The sequence below is a fragment of the Ranitomeya variabilis genome, chromosome 8 (assembly GCF_051348905.1).
Source record: "Ranitomeya variabilis isolate aRanVar5 chromosome 8, aRanVar5.hap1, whole genome shotgun sequence".
Lineage (NCBI taxonomy): Eukaryota > Metazoa > Chordata > Amphibia > Anura > Dendrobatidae > Ranitomeya > Ranitomeya variabilis.
The window spans coordinates 89,064,503-89,089,781 of NC_135239.1; the positions used below are offsets into that span (position 1 = coordinate 89,064,503).

Here is a 25,279-nt window from a genome sequence, read left to right on the forward strand (position 1 = left end):
GTACTGTAAATCAATTGCGGATCTGCAGCGTTTCTGCACTGCAAAACACGCTGCGGATCCGCAACGTGTGCACATACCCTAAAAGGACCTAGAGATAGACAATCATGTGATCAGAACACGTAGTAGGATTGGTTCATAGTAAGTATAAGACCAATACTCAATGCACATGTCTAATTAAATCAGCTGTGATAAAGATCGTATCAGATCGAAACGCGTTGCTGGACTATTGGCATGCTGGTGCACCTTCAAGCAGGATTTAGCCGCTTTTGCAATTTTAAATATGTCTTCAATAAAAGAATTAGTTTAAGGAGCTGGGACAATACCACATTTTTTTTTCGTTGGTACACTTACTACAGATGTCAGAACGTTGTTCCACCTCTAAGTCAGATTTGCACCCCTATCAAGTGGGGAAGTTAAGTAAGATGATGTATACTCTTGTTTCAGCTGTAAAGTAATCTCTAAGGGTTACAGTAGTGGATCGCCATCCCTCCACTGAATCAAGTTTCTTTAGAAGGGGTAGATCTGTAGATAGATCTTTTTCTAACCATTAGTAGTTTTGGGGGGTACTACAGAAGGCATGGGAGCATCCAGACTTTTCAGAGATGTAGCTATATGGAATTATTGTACCCCTTTCCAGCAGTGTTGGTGGTTTCCTCTTGTGGACACACTAGTGTCTCATTTGCCAAGAACTACCATTCTTCATATTACAGAGGTAGCAGCGCTGAGGGATCCTATGGACAGACACACTGAGTCCATGGTCAAGTCAACATTTGAGGTGGCATGTTTTGCCCTGTGCACTGCTTTTGCCACTACTTGAGTGTCTGAGGCAGCGACCACCTCAGCAAAACACTTGTCAAGGTATCCTTTCTTATTCTCATAGGGCTGAATTAGCAGATGTAGTAGACTAGATCAGTGTTCCCCAACTCCAGTCCTCAAGGCCCACCAACAGATCATGTTTTCAGGTTTTCCTTTGTTTTGCACAGGTAATGCAATTATCACCTGGGCAATACTAAGGAAATCCTGAAAACATGACCTGTTGGTGGGCCTTGAGGACTGGAGTTGGGGACCCCTGGACTAGATCACTCAAGCAGGCAAGAATTTGTGTTCAGGATTCTTGTATGCAGCCAACTGCTTGGCTCAGGGGATGAGCAATATTGTGGCAATTGTCTCTTACAGGTCTGCCATTTCAAGGTTTTCGTCTGTTCAGAACTATGTTGGCAAAGATTATTGCCGATGCCACTGGCGGTAGGAGCACGCTTCTTCCTCAGTGTAGGACTAACCGTCCGTTTCAAAGATGTGTGTCTCTTCAATTTCATCCTTTTTGTCAGTTCCCATTGGCAAGTGGCCCTAACTGTCAGGTGAGACCTCAGGATCCCTACAGAACAAGGAGACCATTGTTCAAGCCTGCTCTATCATGGCGATCGTATGGTCCTAGAAGCAAGCCTTGTACGTCCAGAGGCAACAGAGGGGAAAATATGTGTCTGCTTGCCTCCAGGGTGAGTGGTAATTTATTTTCTTTAAGGTTGCATGACTGGGGTCAATAGACAACATTTGGGTCAGAGAGATCATCTCCTTCGGTTACATGATTGTTTTTTCAGATCCCAGGACCCCCGCCAGTTTTGACCGGGCCCTATCTCTTCTTCAGGCATGGGTCTTAACGCTTGTCCCACCTCTAGAGTGTATCAAGGGTTCTACTCAAATCTGTTTCTTATACCCAAGGATAGCTTGGTGCGACCCATCTTTGACCTAAGGCTGCTGAATGAGAAGATCCAGCTGCATCAGCTCAGTGTGGAGTCTCTCTGCTCCATGAACGCCTCCATGAAACCCAGGGAGTGTCTGTCTTTGGTGAACATTCTGGACTCTTACCTTCTTATTCCCATGTTCCCCGCTCACAAGAACTTTTTTTGCTTTGCGGTTTACCAAGATCTTTTTTAGTGTCTATCCCTTTCCTTTGGCTTGGACACAGCGCCGGTGGTTTTTACAAAGGTATTGGCTCCAGTTATGGCCCTGCTTCGAATCAAAGGCATTGTGATACCTTACCTGGACAACATTTTTATCAAGGCTCCTTCTTACTCAAAGAACTTGGAGAGCTTACAGATTGTCTTGGACACCCTGGCTTGCTTCAGGTGAATTATCAACAGGGCAAAGTACTCTGGTCTCAGCACAGCAACTACGTTCTCTGGGGATGGTAAATGACGCAGTTAGGCGAGAATCTTGCTTCTGGAAGAGAAAAGATAAGCTCTTCAGTCCAGCATCCGAATTTTGAGGAGACAAGGGAAGGGCCCTGTCCAGTCCTGTATGAGAATTCTATGCATGATGGTGGTGGCTTTCGAGGTGATGTCATTTGCGCAGTTTATTTCAAGACCCTTGCAGAACACCTTTTTCTTTTGTTGGGACAGGTCAGTGCATTCTCTGGATTGACAATTTCGCCTACCATGCCACATCTGTCAGTCTTTCGGATAATAGTTAACTTTGCCCCTGTTATATCGGTGTCATTCTTTCCTCCCTAGTCAGTGGCAGGTTCTGACGACAGACACCAATCTTCTCAAATGGGGAATGGTCTTCGGTAATATCCCCATTCAAGCTCTTGGAAGAGACTGGAGAGACTTCTCCCAATCAACATATTGCAACTCAAAGAAGTGCCGCTGGCACTTCTTAATTGGGAGCAAATGATCTTGAGTTTCCATGTGCGGATTCAGTCCAACAATGCCACCGCGGTGGTATATATCAACCATCAAGGTAGAACTCGGAGTCGGTTGACCATGGCAGAGGTCGCAAGAATTTTGGATGGGCGGAAGACAAAGTACTATTGATTTCAGTGATTCACATAGCACAAGTGAACAATTGGGTCATGGTTTTTCTTAAGCCATAAGGTGTTATCCTTGGGAGAGTGGTCAGTTCATCTGGAGGTCTTCAGCCACATCTGTCTTCGGTGGTGCACTCCAGGTGGTGATCTAAGGGATTCCAGGCTAAACTGCAAGGTTCTCAAGTTTGTGGCCAGGTCCAAGATTTATTGGCAGTTGCGGTTAACGCATTCGCAATCCCTTGGTCTGGTCTCAGTTCACCCTCCCGTACCTGTTTCCACCTGTTCCCCTGCTAGCCAAGCTTCTCGAGAAGATCAGGGCAGAGGGGATTTCCGTCATTCTCTTAGTTCTGGAATGGCCTCAAAGATCCTGGTATGCGAGCGTGAACAACCTTCTCTCAGACGTCTAGTGAGCTCTTCCAGATCATCCAACAGACTAACCCATTTTTCCTGTGTATCACAATCAATACTATGAGAAAGAGATTTTACCGTGCGTATCAAAAATCTTCATTTTTATTTAATTTTTGTAATTTTTTGTGTTTAAAGGGAACCTGTCAGCATGATTGTGCTGAGTAACCTACAGACAGTGTCGGGTATTGCTGTTATACTGAATAAAATGATACCTTGGTTGATGAAATCAATTTTGTGGTTGTTGTTTAATCTGTATTTGTAGTTTTCAGTTAAAGGGAATCTGTCACCACATGTGACCTATCTAAACTATTATAATAGGCATACAGGATATAGACTACTGAAAACAGTCCTACTTGTCTGCCTCATATTAGCTGTGTTGTTGCTGAGAAATCATCTTTTATCACTTTATATAAGTAACCTCTTCCAGGCTCTTAGGCGGAGGGTGCCTGGAGATAACTCTACCCCCAGAGCTTGTTTTACATGAAGGAGGAGTTACCAGTGTGAGACAAGTAACTAACACAGGACAGGAGAAATGAAATTTGTGTTCATGTTTGCTTCTCTCTCAGCTCTGCTGTATTGCAACAATATTACAGCCCTGTCTGCCTGTGAACTGGAAACTGAGAGGAACCTGCAGACCTGTCAGGTATAATCACACACCGATCTGCAGTGAGATCAGGAGAACAGAGAGCAGCCATTATACATCACACTGGTAACTCCCCCTATATTTAAAATAAGCTCTGGAGGCAGAGTTATCTCCAGGCACCATCCTCCCCGGATCCTGGAAATGGTCACTTATATAAAGTGATAAAAGAGGATTTCTCAGCAACAATACATCTGATATGAGACACACAGGGAGGACTGTTTTCAGAATTCTATAGCCTGTATGGCCATATTAATAGTTTAGATAGGTCAAATGTGTTGACAGATTCCCTTTAGTGAGATTCTCGTTCTTCGGGGCGGCCTATGGGGGTGTCTTTATATGGTGCTCTGCTTACATATTCATCCGTATGATGATCCCTCAGTGACCCACCCCTATTTTACATGTTATTGTTTTGAAAAAAAAATTACATTCATCACACCGGTGCCTAAACTGTAGCATGATCAGATTTATAATATCCGTTTATTCATCTTAGTGATCAAAATTTGTTGAGAATAAAAACATTTCTTCCTCAAAATGGCACCAGCGGCGCCTGCGCAGTAGAACAATTTGGAATGTGATAGATGCTACTACGCAGGTGCCACCGTCAGCGCCATTTTGTTAGAGGGAAAACATTTTTTGTCTCCACCAAGATGGAGCCGGCCACGCCTGCGCCGTAGCATCTATCGGCAATCCGATAAATGCTACTGTGGAGACGTCACCGGTGCCATTTTGAGGAAGAATTTTTTTTTTCCTCAACAAATTTATATAGCTAAATAAAATTAATAAAAGGATATAGATCTAATCATGCTACAGCGCAGGCGACACTGCCGGCGCCTGCATAATGAATGTATGAATGTAATTTTTTTTAAAAAACAATAAGATATACAGTATGTAGAATAAGGGGCGTGTCACTGAGGGATCAGTGACCTGTCATAAGCCATACATATGAATATGTAAGCAGAGCACCACATAAATTCCCCCACAGGCCGCACCGGAGCACGAGCATATCATTAACTGAAAACTACAAATACAGATTAAACAATAACCACAACACAGATTTCATCAACCCAGGTATTATTTTAATCAGTATAACGGCCCCAACCTGACAGTGTCTGTAGGCTACTTAGCACAATCCTGCAGACAGTTTTCCTTAAAAAAAATTATACAGTTATATGAAAAAGTTTGGGCACCCCTATTAATCTTTAAGCTTAATGTTTTATAAAAAATTGTTGTTTTTTTTTAGCAACAGCTATTTCAGTTTCATATATCTAATAACTGTTGGACACAGTAATGTTTCTGCCTTGAAATGAGGTTTATTGTACTAACAGAAAATGTGCAATCTGCATTCAAACAAAATTTGACAGGTGCATAAGTATGGGCACCTCACCAGAAAAGTGACATTAATATTTAGTAGATCCTCCTTTTGCAAAAATAACAGCCTCTAGTCGCTTCCTGTAGCTTTTAATGAGTTCCTGGATCCTGGATGAAGGTATTTTTGACCATTCCTCTTTACAAAACAATTCCAGTTCAATTAAGTTTGGTGGTCGCCGAGCATGGACAGCCCTCTTCAAATGATCCCACAGATGTTCAATGATATTCAGGTCTGGGGACTGGGATGGCCATTCCAGAACAGTGTAATTGTTCCTCTGCATGAATGCCTGAGTAGATTTGGAGCGGTGTTTTGGATCATTGTCTTGCTGAAAGATCCATCCCCTGCGTAACTTCAACTTTGTCACTGAATCATGAACATTATTGTCAAGAATCTGCTGATACTGAGAGAAATCCATGTGTCCCTCAACTTTAACAAGATTCCCGGTGCCGGCATTGGCCACACAGCCCCAAAGCATGATGAAACCTCCACCAAATTTTACTGTGGGTAGCAAATGTTTTTCTTGGAATGCTGTGTTTTTTTGCCGCCATGCATAACGCCTTTTTGTATGACCAAACAACTCAATCTTGGTTTCATCAGTGCACAGGACCTTCTTCCAAAAAGAAATTGGCTTCTCCAAATGTGCTTTTGCATACCTCAGCTGACTCTGTTTGTGGCGTGCTTGCAGAAATGGCTTCTTTCGCATCACTCCCATACAGCTTCTCCTTGTGCAAAGTGTGTTGTATAGTTGACCGATGCACAGTTACACAATCTGCAGCAAGTTGATGCTGCAGCTCTCTGGAGGTGATCTGAGGATTGTCCTTGACTGATCTCCCCATTCTTCTTCTCTGCCTTTCTGATGTTTTTCTTGGCCTGCCACTTCTGGCCTTAACAAGAACTGTACCTGTGTTCTTCCATTTCCTTACTATGTTCCTCACAGTGGAAATTGACAGGTTAAATCTCTGAGACAGCTTTTTGTATCCTTCCCCTGAACAACTATGTTGAATAATCTTTGTTTTCAAATCATTTGACAGTTGTTTTGAGGAGCCCATGATGCCACTCTTCAGAGGAGAAACAGGAGAACAACTTGCAAGTGGCCACTTTAAGTAGCTTTTCTCATGATTGCATACACCTGGCTATGAAGTTCAAAGCTCAATGAGGTTACAAAACCAAAAAGAGTGCTTTAGTAAGTCAGTAAAAAGTAGGTAGGAGTATTTAAAACAAGAAAATAAGGGTGCCCATACTTATGCACCTGTCAAATTTTGTTTGAATGCAGATTGCACATTTTCTGTTAGTACAATAAACGTCATTTCAAGGCAGAAACATTACTGTGTCCAACAGTTATTAGATATATGAAACTGAAATAGCTGTTGCAAAAAAAAAAACAATTTTTATAAAACATTAAGCTTAAGATTAATAGGGGTGCCCAAACTTTTTCATATAACTGTATATATTATATACACTGCTCAAAAAAATAAAGGGAACACTTAAACAACAGAATATAACACTTTTGTGAAATCAAACTGTCCACTTAGGAAGCAACACTGATTGACAATCAGTTTCACATGCTGTTGTGCAAATGGAATAGACAACAGATGGAAATTATTGGCAATTATCAAGACACACTCAATAAAGGAGTTGTTCTGCGGGTGGGGACCACAGACCACATCTCAGTACCAATGCTTTCTGGCTGATGTTTTGGTCACTTTTGAATGTTGGTTGTGCTTTCACACTCGTGGTAGCATGAGACGGACTCTACAACCCACACAAGTGGCTCAGATAGTGCAGCTCATCCAGAATGGCACATTAATGCGAGCTGTGTCAAGACGTTTTGCTGTGCCTGTCAGAGGCTGGAGGCGCTACCAGGAGATAGGCCAGTACACCAGGAGATGTGGAGGGGGCCGCAGGAGGGCAACAACCCAGCAGCAGGACCGCTACCTCAGCCTTTGTGCAAGGAGGAGCAGGAGGAGCACTGCCAGAGCCCTGCAAAATGACCTCCAGCAGGCCACAAATGTGCATGCGTCTGACTCTATGAGGATGGTTGAGTGCCCGACGTCCACAGATGGGGGTTGTTCTCACAGCCCAACACCATGCAGGACACTTGGCATTTGCCACATAACACCAGGATTGGAAAATTCGCAACTGGCGCCCTGTGCTCTTCACAAATGAAAGCAGGTTCACACTGAGCACATGTGACAGGCGTGACAGAGTCTGGAGACACCATCAAGAGCGATCTGCTGCCTGCAACATCCTTCAGCATGACCAGCTTGGCAATGGGTCAGTAATGGTGTGGGGTGGCATTTCTTTGGAGGGCCGCACAGCCCTCCATGTGCTTGCCAGAAGTAGCCTGACTGCCATTAGGTACCGAGATGAGATCCTCAGACCCCTTGTGAGACCATATGCCGCTGCAGTTGGCCCTGGGTTCCTCCTAATGCAGGACAATGCCAGACCTCGTGGCTGGAGTGTGTCATCAGTTTCTGCAAGACGAAGGAATTCCTCATACCCGAATCCGATTGAACACATCTGGGACATCATGTCTCGCTCCATCCACCAACGTCGCGTTGCACCACAGACTGTCCAGGAGTTGGCGGATGCTTTAGTCCAGTCTGGGAGAAGATCCCCCAGGAGACCATGCGCCGCCTCAGGAGCATGCCCAGGCATTGTAAAGAGGTCATACAGGCACATGGAGGCCTCACACACTACTGAGCATCATTTCCTTGTCTTGAGGCATTTCCACTGAAGTTGGATCAGCCTGCAATTTGATTTTCCACTTTGATTTTGAGCCTCATTCCAACTCCAGATATTAGTTGTGATTTACATTGATCATTTTTAGGTTTTACTGTTCTCAACGCATTCCACTATTATTATTATTATTATTTATTGTTATAGCGCCATTTATTCCATGGCGCTTTACAAGTGAGGAGGGGTATACATAATAAAAACAAGTACAATAATCTTGAACAATACAAGTCATAACTGGTACAGTGGGAGAGAGGACCCTGCCCGCGAAGGCTCACAATCTACAAGGGATGGGTGAGAATACAGTAGGTGAGGATAGAGCTGATCGTGCAGCGGTTGGTTGATCGGTGGTTACTGCAGGTTGTAGGCTTGTCGGAAGAGGTAGGTCTTCAGATTCTTTTTGAAGGTTTCGATGGTGGGCAAGAGTCTGATGTGTTGTGGTAGAGGGTTCCAGAGTAGGGGTGATACGCGAGAGAAATCTTGTATACGATTGTGGGAAGAGGAGATAAGAGGGGAGTAGAGAAGGAGATCTTGTGAGGATCGGAGGTTGCGTGTAGGAAAGTACCAGGAGACGAGGTCACAGATGTATGGAGGAGACAGGTTGTGGATGGCTTTGTACGTCATGGTTAGGGTTTTGTACTGGAGTCTCTGGGCAATGGGGAGCCAGTGAAGGGATTGACAGAGGGGAGAGGCCGGAGAATAGCGGGGGGACAGGTGGATTAGTCGGGCAGCAGAGTTTAGAATAGATTGGAGGGGTGCAAGAGTGTTTGAGGGGAGGCCACAGAACAGGAGGTTGCAGTAGTCAAGGCGAGAGATGATGAGGGCATGGACTAGGGTTTTTGCAGATTCTTGGTTGAGGAATGAACGGATTCGTGCATTATTTTTGAGTTGAAGTCGGCAGGAAGTGGAAAGGGCTTGGATATGTGGTTTGAAGGAGAGATCAGCGTCAAGGATAACCCCGAGGCAGCGAGCTTGTGGGACTGGGGAGAGTGGGCAGCCATTTACTGTAATGGCTAGGTTCGTTGGGGGGGTCACGTGAGATGGGGGAAAGATGATGAATTCTGTTTTGTCCATGTTAAGTTTCAGAAATCTAGCGGAGAAGAAGGATGAAATAGTGGACAGACATTGAGGGATTCTGGTTAGTAGGGAGGTGATATCTGGTCCAGAGATGTAGATCTGTGTGTCATCAGCATAGAGATGATACTGAAAGCCATGTGATTCTATGAGCTGTCCCAGGCCAAAGGTGTAAATGGAGAAGAGCAGGGGCCCAAGGACTGAACCTTGCGGGACTCCGACAGATAGGGGGCGAGGTGAGGAGGTGGTGTGTGAGTGGGAGACGCTGAATGTCCGGTCTGTTAGGTATGACGAGATCCAGGATAGGGCCAAGTCTGTGATGCCAAGGGATGAGAGGGTCTGTAATAATAGGGAATGGTCCACTGTGTCAAAGGCAGCCGACAGGTCGAGGAGGAGGAGAACAGAGTAGTGTCGCTTGCTCTTGGCGGTTAAGAGGTCATTGGTGACCTTAGTTAGGGCAGTTTCAGTGGAATGGTGTGACCGGAAGCCAGATTGTAAGCGGTCAAAGAGGGAGCAAGAAGAGAGATGGGAGGACAGTTCAAGGTAGACGTGTTGTTCCAGTAGTTTTGAGGCATAGGGGAGAAGTGATATAGGGCGATAGCTAGATACAGAGGATGGGTCAAGAGAGGGCTTTTTGAGGATAGGTGTGATGGAGGCATGTTTAAAGCTTGAGGGGAAAACACCAGTTGTTAGTGATAGGTTGAAGAGATGGGTTAGGGTTGGGATGAAGATTGTGGTGAGGTTTGGGATGAGGTGGGATGGGAGCGGGTCAAGTGCACAGGTGGTGAGATGCGATCTTGAGAGTAGAGTGGTGAGTTGATCTTCTGTAATGGTGGGGAAGTTGGTTTTGGAGGTGGAGGGTAGGGAAGTTGGGAGGAAGGGCTCTGGGGGTTGTTGACCAAAATTGTCTCTGATGTTATCAATCTTCTGCTTGAAGAATGAGGCAAAGTCTTCAGCAGAGATAAGTGGGGAGGGAGGAGGTGCTGGGGGACGGAGGAGAGAATTGAAGGTGTTGAATAACTGTTTAGGGTTGTGAGACAGGGAGGATATGAGAGATGAGAAGTAGGTTTGTTTAGCTGTGGCGAGTGTGGTCTTGAAAGTAGTGAGGGACTGTCTGAATGCGATGAAGTGGTCGTTGGAGTGGGATCTTTTCCATCTGCGCTCAGCAGCCCTGGAAGCTCGCCTCAGTTTTTTGGTCAGGCTGGTGTGCCAGGGCTGTCTGTTGATTTTGCGAGCTTTGGTATGTGTAAGTGGGGCAGCAGATTCCAAAGCTACAGCTATTGTGGTGTTATATAGAGCGGCAGCGTCATCCGCATTGTGTATGGAACTTATGTCTGTGAGAGGGAGGAGGGATTCAGAGAATGAATGTAGGTCAAGATGTTTAAGATTTCTGCGAGGGTGTGAAAGTTTGTGGGGTGGGGACTCTAGACATGGAGTGGAGAAAGATGAGAATGTGAGAAGGTTGTGGTCAGAGAGAGGAAGAGGTGAGTTAGAGAGGTTAGATAGGGAGCAGAGGCGGGTGAAGATGAGGTCCAGTGTGTGACCATCTTTGTGAGTGGCTGCAGAAGACCATTGAGTGAGGCCGGAGGAGGAAGCGAGAGATAGAAGTTTAGTGGCAGCTGAGAGGGATGTGTCAATGGGGATGTTGAAATCGCCCATGATGATAGTGGGGATGTCTGCAGAAAGGAAATGAAGTAGCCAGGTGGTGAAGTGGTCAAAGAAGATGGTGGCTGGCCCTGGGGGGCGGTAAATGACAGCCAGTTGGAGTTTGGAGGGGGAGTAGATGCGCACAGAGTGCACCTCAAAGGAAGGGAGAGTAACAGAGGGTGGCAGTGGGATTGGGGTGAAGGAGCAGTTATCTGACAGGAGAAAACCAACTCCTCCGCCATGCTTGCTGCTGGGGCGGGGTGTGTGAGAAAGGTGGAAGCCACCATAAGAGAGTGCAGCAGGAGAGGCTGTGTCAGAAGGGGTGAGCCAGGTTTCGGTGATGGCGAGGAATGAAAGTTTGGTAGTAACAAAAAGATCATGGATGTAGGAAAGCTTGTTACAGACAGAGCGAGCGTTCCACAGAGCTCCTGTTAGTGGGACTGGGGAAGTGGGGGCTGGGTGAATGGGTATAAGGTTAGAGAGGTTACGGAAGTTTGTGATGGAGCGTGGGTGGGAGGTAGAAATGACTGTGGGAATATGGTGAGGAGGACCAGGATTTGGAGAGATATCACCAGCAGTGAGAAGTAGCAGAGAAAGTGTTAGCAGGTGGGAGCAGGAGAGGGCGTGAGGGGGCTGCCTGTGTTTTGAGACAGAGGTTTATATGTTAAGGAACAGTTCTGAGGAGGAGGTGAGATGGATGGGGAGGATTGAAGAGGAGATGAACAGTTCCTTACTTGGTGTGGGGATTGGGGGAGGTAGCAGAAAGTGAAAGAATATAGGGGTAAAAGTGACAACAAACAGAAACATTGTTTACAGTGACTGGCCAGTTACCTTCAGTTCCCTTCAGGTTCAATTCAGGTTTTAATTCTAATGTAATCCGCACTTTTAGAACACACTTCTAGAAATTACACTGCAGACTGAAGTCATGCACTATATAATGAATAAAGATTTACAACTGGAATATTTCATTCAGTGATATCTAGGATGTGGGATTTTAGTGAGCAGTGTATATATTGGTATTAGGAGTCGCTTAATCTAAAAAAAATTAAAAAAAGTATCAAAAACTATGCTAGAATTTTTATTTTTTTTCACCCAGTCCTATAAAAGAAATAAAAAATGAAATACAGCAAACATTTTAAAAATAGTTTTTAAAAATATGCAGAAAAGTACAAATATTTAAGTTCAAATTGCCCCCTTTTGTCCCATTAAAAATAAAGCAATTAAAAAATAGACATAGTGTATTTGGTATCGCTGCATTTGTAAAAGTCTGATCTATTAAAATATAAAATACATTAATCAATTGGTAAATAGCATAAGGAGAAAAAATCTAAATGGCAGAATTATGGGATTTTTTTGGCTGCCACAAGATTGCAGTGAGATGCAATAAGGGCTTGTTCACACTTTCCTTTTTTTGCTGCGGATTTTTCAGCTGCGGATTTGGAAAAACCGCAGTGCAAAACCGCGGTGGTTTTCACTGCGGTTTTTTGTGCGGTTTCTACTGCGGATTCCACTGCGGGTTTCCAACTGCACTTTCCTATTGGTGCAGGTGGAAAACCGCTGCGGAATCCGCAGAAAGAATTGACATGCTACTTCTTTTTTTCCGCAGAAAATCAGCGCGGATTTTCAAGCGGAAAAACGCAAAGTGGGCACAGCGGTTTTTGATTTCCATAGGGTAACATTGTACTGTACCCTGCATATCTAGACGACCTGCTCATTGTCGCCTTATCTACCTCCCGTCTAAACACGAATGTGGCAAGCACCCTAGAAATCCTGGAATCCTTGGGGTGGATCCCGAACTGAGAAAAATCGGACCTGCTTCCTTCCACAAAGAAGAAATTCCTAGGGGTCCTTCTGAATTCAGAGTTAAGAAAATCCTTTCTGCCCAGGGAGCAGAAGATAATAAAATACAGAACCCTGAAGACTCCCACTCAGACATTCCATGTCCATTCTGAGGTCCCTAACATTCTATATCCAGATGGTATCTTGGGCCCATACCCACACAAGAGCCCTTCAGACACATGTATTGTCATCTTGGAACAGACAGAGCTCCCTATCCAAAAAAGTCCTCCTCCCCAACCATGTCAGGATATCTCTGGCATGGTGGCTGTGTCTCCGAAACCTTCAACAGGGGGTCAGCTTGGACCAGATCCCACTGAAGATACTTACATCAGATGCCAGTTGGAGGGGATGGGGAGCCATAGTAGAGAAATCTCACTTCCAGGGCATATGGTCTCCAGACACCAGAGCCTGCTTATCAAACTTCAGAGAACTGAAGGCGGTGGAAGAGGCCTTAAAAGCCACATCAACTCTTGTCCAAGGTCACCATGTCAAAATATACTGTGAAAACATGACCATGGTAGCGTACCTCTGTCATCAGGGGGGCGCAAGGTTCAAAAGATTAAAATCTCTGGCTGCAAGAATTTTTTCCTGGGCAGAAAGAAACCTCTTATCCATCACGGCAGTCCATCTAAAAGGGTCTGCCAATACCCAGGCAGACTTTTTCAGCAGAAGGGATATACATCCGGGAGAATGGTGCCTGGATCAGGAAGTATTCCTCTCCCTAGTTTCTCGATGGGGGATCCCGGATGTAGACTTATTCGTCAGCAGCCAGAATACTAAATTGCAAACATTTTTTTCCCTAAACATGACAGACAGAGCGCTGGGCATGGATGCTGTCTCGCACCCCTGGGAATTCAGCCTCGCTTATGCTTTCCCTCCGATCCCGGTTCTGTCAAAGACGCTGCAGAAGATCCGATCCGAGCGGGTCACTACAATTCTGATTGCCCCCATATGGCCTGGAAGGAGTTGGTACAGCGCACTGTTGGACATGGCCCAGGAGGGTCCAATACGATTACCTCAGAAGAGCAACCTTTTTCATCAGGGTCCTTTATTTCATCCAAACCCACACAGGTTGAACCTGGCGGCATGGCTACTGAAGCCGAAATTCTAAGAGCAAGAGGTCTTTCCTATGAAGTAATTCAGACTCTTCAGAGAAGTAGGAAACCTGTAACTAACGCCATCTACGGCAAAATTTTTAATAAATTCTCTTCTTGGTGTTCTCTGAGTACTCCTGACCCATTCCATCTGGATGTTGCCCAGATCTTAAACTTCCTACAGAGAGGTCTGGAGTTAGGGCTTAGACCTAGTACCTTAAAGGTTCAGGTTTCGGCGCTTAGTTCATTTTTTGACCAGAACTTAGCCAACCACCGTTGGATAAAAGGCTTCATGACTTCAGCCAGTAGAATCCATCCCAAAGTCCGTAATTGTGTTCCTCCTTGGGACCTAAATCTGGTACTAAATAGTCTAACACAAGGTCCATTCGAGCCTTTATCAGAAACTTGCTTAAAGGTTCTCACACTCAAAACTGTCTTTCTAGTGGCTATTACTTCCGCTAGACGGGTAGGAGAACTACAAGCACTATCCATGCAAGAGCCTTATTTAGGGGTAACAATGGACAGTATAATCCTTCGTCTAGACCCTACATTTTTACCTAAGGTAACATCAGATTTTCATAGAGGTCAGGACATAGTGCTGCCCTCATTCTGCCCAAATCCTTCCAACAGAAAGGAAGAGTCCTTCCACACCCTGGACGTCCGAAGGGCGGTCCTTTATTACCTTCAACAGACGGAGAGTTGGAGGATTGATCGAAGTTTGTTTATTCAGCACTCAGGAAGGAACAAGGGCAAAAAGGTGGCAAAGAACACAATTGCCAATTGGATCAAGCAAGCCATAGCTCTCGCATACTCATCTCAGAACTTATCTCCTCCTTCATCACTAAAAGCCCACTCTACACAGTCACTGTCGACTTGTATTAGCGGTGGATTGCGATGGATGGCCTCACGTTTCATCTGTCGTTCGCCGGATCCGTCAAAAATTGCTTGGCATCCGAACGTCGAAAAATCGGACAGTGATGGATCTGTCGCCATCTGTCGTTTGCGCCGGATCCGTCAAATAATGGAATCTGGCAACGGATTCCATTTATTTTAACTGAGCATGCTCCAATTTATTTATGATTCAATTAGCCAGAAAAAACGAATCCATCGCATCCGTTCACAATCGGCAACGGATTCGCCAATCCATCGAGCCAACGGATTGTGACTGACGGCAAAAAACTGATGTGTGAAAGGGGCCTTAGCAATGACCTTTTGTGGCTTACCCTCCTTGTATAGTGTGTCAATAATTACCCTCCTTGTATAGTGTGTCAATAACTGCCTTCTGGACATCTGTCAAGTCAGCAGTCTTCCACATGATTGTGGAGCCTATTGAAACAGACTAAGGGACCTTTTTAAACGCTTAGGAAGCCTTTGCAGGCGTTTTTTTGTTAATTATTCTAATTTACTGAGATAATGACTTTTGGGTTTTCATTGGCTGTAAGCCATAATTATCAACATAAATAGAAATAAACACTTGAAATAGATCACTGTTTGTAATGACTCTATATAATATGAGTTTCACTTTTTGTATTGAAGAACTGAAATAAATTAACTTTTTAATGATATTCTAATTTTGGAAGAAGCACTTGTATATTCATCTTTTACAATTTATAAATTACAGAAAGGAAAATGGGACTATACAAAATATTAGGCACCCTGCATAGTTAGTACCTTGTAGCACCCCCTTTTGAAAGTATGACAGCTTGTAAATACCGTACTTTTTGTAGCCAGACAAGAGTCTTTCAATTCTTGTTTGAGGGATCCATTCTTGAAAATGTTTTTCCATTTCTATGAGATTCCTGAGTCGTGTTGCATGCACTGCTATTTTGAGGTCTAGCCACTGATTTTCAATGATGTTCAGATCAGGGGATTGTGAGGGCAATTGTAAAACCTTCAGCTTTAACCTTTTGAGGTAGTCTATTGTGGATTTTGATGTGTGTTTAGGATCGTTATCCATTTGTAGAAGCCATCCTCTTTTCAACTTCAGGTTTTTTCACAGATGGTGTTATGTTTGTTTCAAGAATTTGTTGAAATTTCATTGAATCCATTATTCCTTGTACCTATGAAATGTTCCCTGTACCAATGGCTGCAACACAACTTCAAACCATGAATGATCCACCCCTATGCTTCATGTTTCATGAGATATTCTTTTCCTGAAATGCTGTGCCCATTTTTTCTCCACACATACCTTTTGATCATTGTGGGAAAATAGTCCTATTTTAACCTCATAGGTCCACGGGACTTATTTCCAAAATGCCTCAAGCTTGTTTAGATGTTCTTTTGCATACTTCTGACACAGAATTGTATGGTTAGTATGCAGGAGAAGTTTTCTTCTGATGACTCTTCCATGAAGGCCATATTTTTGAAGGTGTCTATGAATAGTAGAACAATGCACCACATCTCCAAAGTCTGCTAAATCCTTCTGATTGTCCTTTGCAATCAAGCTGGGGTTCTGATTTACCTCTCTAGCAATCCTACGAGCAGCTTTCACTGAAATTTTGCTTCATCTTCCAGACCTTATCTTGACCTTCACTGTTCATGTTAACTGCCATTTCTTTATTACATTTCAAACTGAGGAAAGGGCAACTTGAAAACGCTTAGCTATCTTCTTATACCAAAAAAGGAAGTAGAAAGCACTGGCGCTCCTGATAGTTCCTAGTGGGGGAACAAAATTGTTGAATGTAGAGTGCTGCTGGTGATTGTGACAGGTTCTGTGTAGACCTTTAAAGTATATCAAATGACAAAAAAAAGTGGTATTCACCTGCGCTGTCTACAAAAACGAACAATAAAATGAAAAATAGATGAATAAATGAATAAGAGAGCACTTACTTAATGAGTAATCATTGGTTATGCAGTGGATGTTGTAATAGGTCCTTAAAGTACTACCAGAATCTTAGGGGAATGAGAAGAAAAAAAAAAAGTGTAAATGTTTGTATTGGTGAATATTGTGAGACTAAATATATTTATAATATATACTCACTCAGATATTAAATGGAAATGTGCAATGAAGAGACGTGATCCCTGTGTATCGGCAATAGATGCGGGTATTGTGATGACCACGGTTGCTTAATCTTCAGAGGTGTTTAGTAGATGCCCCTGCTTAAATAAATGCACAACCTTTAGGCTATGTTCACACGTTCAGGATTTCCATCCTTTTTTTTTCCTGACTGAATCTGCAGGTCTCTGCAGAAAACGCAGGTGCGTTTTTTGGTGCGTTTTTGGTGCGTTTTTGGTGCGTTTTTTAGTGCGGTTTTTTGTGCGTTTTTTTATGCAGTTTTCTCTGCAAATTGTCTGTGTTTGACACAAATAAAGCTTTAACTGCAGTGGGGGAAAAAAAAAAAAGAAATGATGTCATTTCCTTGTCCAACCCTTTTCTTCTTCCATCCTCCATTTTGGGACTAAACACCAAAATGAGTGGACGTGTTTTGAATGACAGCGCTCCGCGTTTTGCGCCGCATGCGTCACTGCAGCGCACGCATCCGGGCGCAGAGGACGCAGCAAGTTGCATTTTTGCTGCGTCCAAAATCAATCCAAAAAAGGACGCATGCGGCGCAAAACGCAGCGTTGTGCATGCGTTTTGCTGCGTTTTACTTTGCGTTGTGTGTTGGGGCGCCGACGCTGCGGCGCACAACGCAAATGTGAACATAGCCTAAGTGCCACGTGCCACGTATTTCAGTGCCACGTGCCACGTATTTAAGTGCCACGTGCCACATATTTCAGTGCCACGTGCCACGTATTTCAGTGCCACGTGCCACGTATTTAAGTGCCACGTGCCACGTATTTAAGTGCCACGTGCCACGTATTTAAGTGCCACGTGCCACGTATTTAAGTGCCACGTGCCACGTATCTCAGTGCCACGTGCCACGTATTTAAGTGCCACGTGCCACATATTTCAGTGCCACGTGCCACGTATTTCAGTGCCACGTGCCACGTATTTCAGTGCCACGTGCCACGTATTTAAGTGCCACGTGCCACATATTTCAGTGCCACGTGCCACGTATTTCAGTGCCACGTGCCACGTATTTAAGTGCCACGTGCCACGTATTTAAGTGCCACGTGCCACGTATTTAAGTGCCACGTGCCACGTATTTAAGTGCCACGTGCCACGTATTTAAGTGCCACGTGCCACGTATCTCAGTGCCACGTGCCACGTATTTAAGTGCCACGTATTTAAGTGCCACGTATCCCACGAACATTTTCCATGGAGAACAGACACATCCAGAGATATGTCTGCTCTCCACGGATGCAGCAACACACTGACAGGAGCCATAGTTCCTGTCGGTGTGTCACTGCGCATGCGCGAGCGAGTTTACCGGCGGTCATTGACCCCGGCACTCTCGCTTAACGGCAGTGCTGCGTGGGAAAGTTCAACGCAGCTGTACTGCTGTTAACCGAGACGCCGGAGTCATTGAGCTCTGGAACAGTACGCGATACACTGCTAGGAGCCTCGCTCCTGGCAGTGTATCGCCGGAGAGCAGCCGATCGGCGTGGGACACTCGTTTTATGGATTCTGCGGACAGGGAGTATGAATTTGCTTTATTATTTTGCGATTTTTTCCTGGAGGATCGAGGGCTTCGCCTACAAGTGTGCTGTGGGTGAGTATATACTGTGTTATGTGTTGTATGTACTGTACTGTGTGTCATGTATGTGTATTGTGTGTAGGTGTTTGGTGTAACTTTACCATTGTGCTAAGTCGCCGGACACAGGGACAACTCTCCCATCCTAATACCGGATGGGAGTAGTAGTCCATACGGCGACTTAGCACAATGGAGGCACTAGCGTCGCATGGGGACACACACGCACACACACGCACACACACACACACACACACACACACACACACACAGACACACACACACAGACACACATACCAAATCAATCAAACGGCCGACACGATCCCCATGCGACGGTATGCCTCCATGTCTCTCCGCCCACGCACTTCCGGCCCCGCACTTCCGCCGGCTTCCCCGCACTTCCGGCTGCAGCGGTTCTGCACAACAAACCGCAGTAAAACCCGCAGATATATTTTTGATCTGCGTGTTTTACTGCGATTTTGACCTCACAATGGAGGTCTATGGGTGCAGAACCGCTGCGGTTCAGGACGAAGAATTGACATGCTCCTTCTTTTTTCCGGGAGCTATTCCGCACGGCTTTTTTTTTAAAATTTCCGGACCATGTGCACAGTGTGTCCTGTTTTCCATAGGGTACAGTGTACTGTACCCTGCATGGAAAACAGCTGCGGAACCGCAGCGGCAAAACCGCCGCGGTTCCGCGGTAAAAAACGCACTGTGTGAACATGGCCTTATAGGTATGGTTGTAAATAAATGCGGTCTAGTTTTCCCAGTACACAATAAACTTACTGCTGGTGGGAGTAGCGCAGGATTCCGTTAGGTTAAGGTACTAAGATGACCGTCAGGTGCTGGCTGACAAGGATTACTGTGATTAGAATTGATTGCCCATATGTTGAGATGAGGAGAAATGCTCCCCTAGTATGTTGGAGCACTAATATGCCACAATTGCTATGTGGACATAAAATATGCTGTACTCACTGTGGTGCTGAGTGCGGAGGGAAGCGGTTCCGGAAAGTCTGAGCCACCGCTAGGTGTACTGCTATGGCAGAGCGGTGGGTTAAGGAGAGAGTGGCGGCAGCATGAATAGTAAAACGATCTAATGTTAAAAATAATTACCGTAAAAAAATAAAAAATCGTTATATACTCACCGTCTGTCGGCCCCCGGATCGACAACAGGCCTTTCCCGCTCGCGACGCTCCGGTAACCGGTCCATGCTGCGATCTCGCGAGATAATGATGTAGCGGTCTCGCAAGACCGCTACGTCATCATCTCGCGAGACCGCAATGCACTCTTGAGACCGGAGCGCACGAGCAGCGTCGGTAACCGCTTCGCTTGGATCCGGGGGCTCCGGAAGGTGAGTATATAACTATTTTTTATTTTATTTCTTTTTTTTAACAGGGATATGATGGCCACATTGCTATATACTACGTGGGCGGGGCAATATACTACATGGGCTGTGCAATATAATACGTGGCTGGGCAATATACTACGTGGCTGGGCAATATACTACATGGGATGTGCTATATACTACGTGGGCTGCGCAATATACAACGTGGGCTGCGCAATATACAACGTGGGCTGCGCAATGTACAATGTGGGCTGCGCAATATACTACGTGGGCTGCGCAATATACTACGTGGGCTGCGCAATGTACAACGTGGGCTGCGTAATGTACTATGTGGGCTGCGCAATGTACTACGTGGGCTGCGCAATGTACTACGTGGGCTGCGCAATATACTACGTGGGCTGCGCAATGTACTACATGGGCTGCGCAATGTACTACCTGGGCTGCGCAATGTACTACGTGGGCTGCGCAATGTACTACGTGGGCTGCGCAATATACTACGTGGGCTGCGCAATGTACTACATGGGCTGCGCAATGTACTACCTGGGCTGCGCAATGTACTGTGTTGGCTGCGCAATGTACTGCGTTGGCTGCGCAATGAACTGCGTTGGCTGCGCAATGTACTGCGTGGGCTGCACAATGTACTCCGTGGCTGTGCAATATACTACGGGGGCTGTGCTATACACTACGCATACATATTCTAGAATACCCGATGCGTTAGAATCGGGCCACCATCTAGTATATTATAAATATATTTAGTCTCACTATATTCACCAATACAAACATTTACACTTTTTTTTTTCCCCTAAGATTCTGGTAGTATATTAAGGACCTATTACAACATCCACTGCATAACCAATGATTACTCATTAAGTAAGTGCTCTCTTATTCATTTATTCATCTATTTTTCATTTTATTGTTCGTTTTTTTAGACAGCGCAGGTGAATACCACTTTTTTTCATTTGAAATCTTCTTATACCCTTCTCCTGCTTTGTGGGCCTCCACCATTTTCATTTTCAGGCAGCTGCTTAGAAGAATCCATGGCTGCTGTTTTTTGGCACAAAGTTAGATGAGGCTAGATTTTTATAAAGCTGGTAAATGTACATCACCTGGCCTTTCCTAATGATGATAGTGAACAAGCCATAACACTAACAGGCTAAGTAAGGTCTGAATCCTTGGTCAAAGATATCTGAGCACACAAATCTCCAATGGTGCTCCACCTTTTGCATCGACCCATTTTTCTTTTTGTAATTTTTAAAATGTAAAAGATGACACCTTTTATAGATAATTTCACCTTCAGCTTGCTTAAGTATTCACAATAACAAAACCCCAAAAGGTAAGAACTGTGATATAAACTGGTGTGCATGCAGCATGTAAGAGCACATTCACACTTGGCCACTGACAGAAACAGAATAATCAAATACCCTGCAGTAAATAAATAGCATAGTGCATGAAAATAATATACGGTACTTAGCTAACATGTTTTTTGATTAAAAAAATGTGAAAGCCATCCCACGTCTTCACTGACAGCTCTTCCTCTATGTACACTTATGCAAAGAAAGATGTAAGTCACCGATAGGACTGATCTCTGGACCGAAAATCCCAGAAAGAACAGAGGTTTAAATGATGAAAAAAACGGTTATAATGAATTTTTTCTCACAAAACTAAATATCAATCTACTCCATGCCCCCTGCTCTATAACATGGGCCTGCAGGTTGGGCTGTATTTTCCTAGTTACAAGCTCCATCTAAATAATTTGCATCTTTTGGTGCTCAAAGATTGCAAAAACTGGTTAAAGACAAAAAAAGGAACGTTTTTGGATTTTGCATCAAATTGTGTGCCATTTTCAAGAGTTTAGCGCAAAAAAGTCACCAGATACCCCAACACAAAAAAAAGAAACGCGATTGCAATAAATCACAAATTTTGAATCAGGCCATAGTCTCCGGACGGCTTTGCATAGTATGTTTGCTCTGCAATGTTGCAGTGTTTCAGAGTCAGTCAGTGTCTGATTGATGTTGCCTGTGGTTTGGGCAGCATGAATATGGCTTTTTAACTTTAAAAGGGAGTCTGTCCCCAGGTTTTTTCCACCTAATCTGAGCTCTGTATAACCTTTCTACCACTACCACCAGTTGTGGGTGCGGGGTTATACAGAGCTCAACATTCCGAGAACTGCTAGATCTGCAACAGATAAAACTGTGATTTTATCAAAGCTACAGCAAGCAACCCATAAAGTAATACACCCCTGGAATTAGGGTCTCTATCCATTGTGCGGTTTTCATATTAGGTGGCAAAAACCTGGTGACAGATTCTCTTTAATAATCAGACTATTTACAATAACATACGGTAAGTAATAATAGGGGAGACCGGCACATAACACATTGCTGGGCATTTGTCCCACTAAGTACAGTAAAAGGGATTTCCCAGATATTTTTGGAGGTGAAAATGTTGGATCGGTGATAATGAAGGACTGAGTGCAAGTAGAGATGTAACTTTTTTCTTCTCTGTATGTGAATAGGTTCTTCATGTGGTATATCCAAGTATTCAAGAGGAAAAATATCTGCGTAAAGTAGTACTGAGCAGTGCCCTATCACATGCAGATCGTCTGAAAAATACCTTCTTACGTAAGCTCTTCCCTGAAGAAGATGAGGAAAATGCGAATATGGCAGACAATGAGAGAAATTCATGTGGAGTGTCAAGGTGGACTTCTAATTTCCAGACGCCTTTAGAAAATGAAGAGAACAAAGTCAAACCTCCATTCCTGGAAGGAGATGCCATTCATGTACCACTAGAAACTCTGTTTGCCATCTCAAAGGTGAAGAAGCTCTGTGGAAGTCTTGACGTCCTCCAAAAAATGATGAATGGAGAAATTCTGCTAAGCAGTGATGGGAGCGCTGTTGTGTACCCTCTTCATGCAGAGCATGACTTGGACTCTGATGTGGGCGATGCCTGATTTTTGCATGTTGATTGTTGGCCAATTGGAGCTGTTTCATAAGTTCGACTTTGTCTTTTTAGGTTGTTTGTTTTTATATACTTTTTTTTTTTTTTACTGATTCCTATGGTTGATGTGTCTGGAGACTGCCACTTATGTATATAGTTATTAATGGATCATCCAATAAACAGCATTTATCACCAACCCACAGTGTGGTGGTCTGACTGCTGGGACCCACACTGATCACAAGAACAGGGACCATGTGTGAATGAGGTTATAGTGCACCTGCATGACCAGGACTCCATTTACTGTCTGTATAGTAGCGGTCATGAATGTGTAATTTCAGTATTATTAAACCATAGAAGTGAATGGAGTCTTGGTCATGCATGCACACAAGCACTCCTAACCTATAGAAGTGGATTTAATAGTTATGCATACAAGCTGCTGCACCTATAGACCCTTAAATGTAAATGGAGCAGTGGTCACTCATGCGTACTATAGTTTCTATAGAGTGAATTATCTGATATTTTGTTAATGTCTAAATATCCAAGAAGTATCGTTTCTGAGATTGACATGCTAAGCAAGCCGAGATGAGGAGACTTAAAGCCGCAATGCTCCTCTGGGAAATATACTAATTATGCAAATTATCTCTAAAGAAACTTTAGGCAAAATTAATACATGTGTCAAGTAGAGGGTCCGTAAAGGGAGTTTAATCAAAAGCTAAATGATTCCTTTTGCTTGTACTAGGAGCAGAGGTGAGATGATTTCTAGGTGCAACCCTGGTGTTCGGACCAAGTCAGTGCTCTCTAGCCGTAGACTGAAGCTGCACAAATTTCCTGAGCTTCCGGATTCCCTGGTCAAGCTTCTTCGATGTTTCCAGACATTCTCAGTTCACCTCTGAAGCCAGGAAGTATACATCCAGCTTCAGAGGTGCAATGACCTGTGGGAAAGAAAGTCAGTCGCATGCACAATATTTGTAGAGAGCTGGCGATGACTTTGAGAGATCATCGGCCAAACCCATTGATATTGGACTGGTGGAGATCAGAGTAAAAAATAATCTTATGCATCTGCTGTCAATTTACAATTTGTACGCATTAACCTGTCGGGAAACCAGAGATTCCTCCAGTTGGTCACGGGTCATCGGTGGGCACCCGAGCAGTTTGCCGAGAGGGGACCCACTGGTAATAGCACTGGTTTCAACTGAATGTGCATTCTCGGGCTTAAATGCAGTTGAAATGTGTTGCTGTCCAGAAGGCCACCAGTTCCCCGCAATGCAGAAGCTAAGAGGCCCGCCATCTAATCAAAGGTCAGCCCCTGACATCAGCATACCCATCGCTTGCAGCATATGACATCTCTGCCATGCGCCAACCCCTCCACACTGAATGTAGAGCAGCAAGAAAATACCACAGGAGCGTGGACAGGCATGACGAATCATTACATAAAAAGGCTCAGGATGGAGTACATTATTAAATGTGTTAGGATGGAGGACATTATTAAATAAAGGTCCCAGGATAGAATACATTATTAACCCCTTTACCCCCAAGGGTGGTTTGCACGTTAATGACCGGGCCAATTTTTACAATTCTGACCACTATCCCTTTATGAGGTTATAACTCTGGAACGCTTCAACGGATCCCGGTGATTCTGACTTTCTTTTCTCGTGACATATTGTACTTCATGATAGTGATAAAATTTCTTTGATATTACCTGCGTTTATTTGTGAAAAAAGCGGAAATTTGGGGAAAATTTTGAAAATTTCGCAATTTTCCAACTTTGAATTTGTATGCAATAAAATCACAGAGATATGTCACACAAAATACTTAATAAGTAACATTTCCCACATGTCTACTTTACATCAGCACAATTTTGGAACCAACATTTTTTTTTGTTAGGGAGTTATAAGGGTTAAAAGTTGACCAGCAATTTCTCATTTTTGCAACACCATTTTTTTTTAGGGACCACATCTCATTTGAAGTCATTTTGAGGGGTCTATATGATAGAAAATAACCAATTGTTACACCATTCTAAAAACTGCACCCCTCAAGGTGCTCAAAACCACATTCAAGAAGTTTATTAACCCTTCAGGTGTTAAACAGGAATTTTTGGAATGTTTAAATAAAAATGAACATTTAACTTTTTTTCACAAAAAATTTACTTCAGCTCCAATTTGTTTTATTTTACCAAGGGTAACAGGAGAAAATGGACCCCAAAAGTTGTTGTACAATTTGTCCTGAGTACGCTGATACCCCATATGTGGGGGTAAACCATTGTTTGGGCGCATGTCAGAGCTCGGAAGGAAAGGAGCGCCATTTTACTTTTCAATGCAAAATTGACTGGAATTGAGATGGGACGCCATGTTGCGTTTGGAGAGCCCCTGATGTGCCTAAACATTGAAACCCCCCACAAGTGACACCATTTTGGAAAGTAGACCCCCTAAGGAACTTATCTAGATGTGTGGTGAGCACTTTGACCCATTAAGTGATTCACAGAAGTTTATAATGCAGAGCCGTAAAAATAAAAAATCATATTTTTTCACAAAAATTATCTTTTCGCCCCCAATTGTTTATTTTCCCAAGGGTAAGAGAAGAAATTGGACGCCAAAAGTTGTTGTACAATTTGTCCTGAGTACGCTGATACCCCATATGTGGGGGTAAACCACTGTTTGGGCGCATGGTAGAGATCGGAAGGGAAGGAGCGCCGTTTAACTTTTCAATGCAAAATTGACAGGAATTGAGATGGGACGCCATGTTGCGTTTGGAGAGCCCCTGATGTGCCTAAACATTGAAACCCCCCACAAGTGACACCATTTTGGAAAGTA

At 44.1% G+C, this 25,279-nt stretch overlaps 1 protein-coding gene across 2 annotated transcripts in view; it reads left to right on the forward strand.

The window, feature by feature from the left end:
• Window positions 1–22,663, forward strand: part of HENMT1 (HEN methyltransferase 1) — a 61,968-nt gene extending 39,305 nt beyond the window's left edge. For both annotated transcript variants that reach the window (XM_077277395.1, XM_077277396.1), the window contains exon 7: window positions 22,048–22,663. In XM_077277395.1, coding sequence (XP_077133510.1) covers window positions 22,048–22,482 — 435 coding nt within the window. In that variant the 3' untranslated portion in view covers window positions 22,483–22,663. The remainder of the gene's footprint in view (window positions 1–22,047) is intronic.
• The last annotated feature ends 2,616 nt before the right edge of the window (window positions 22,664–25,279 follow it).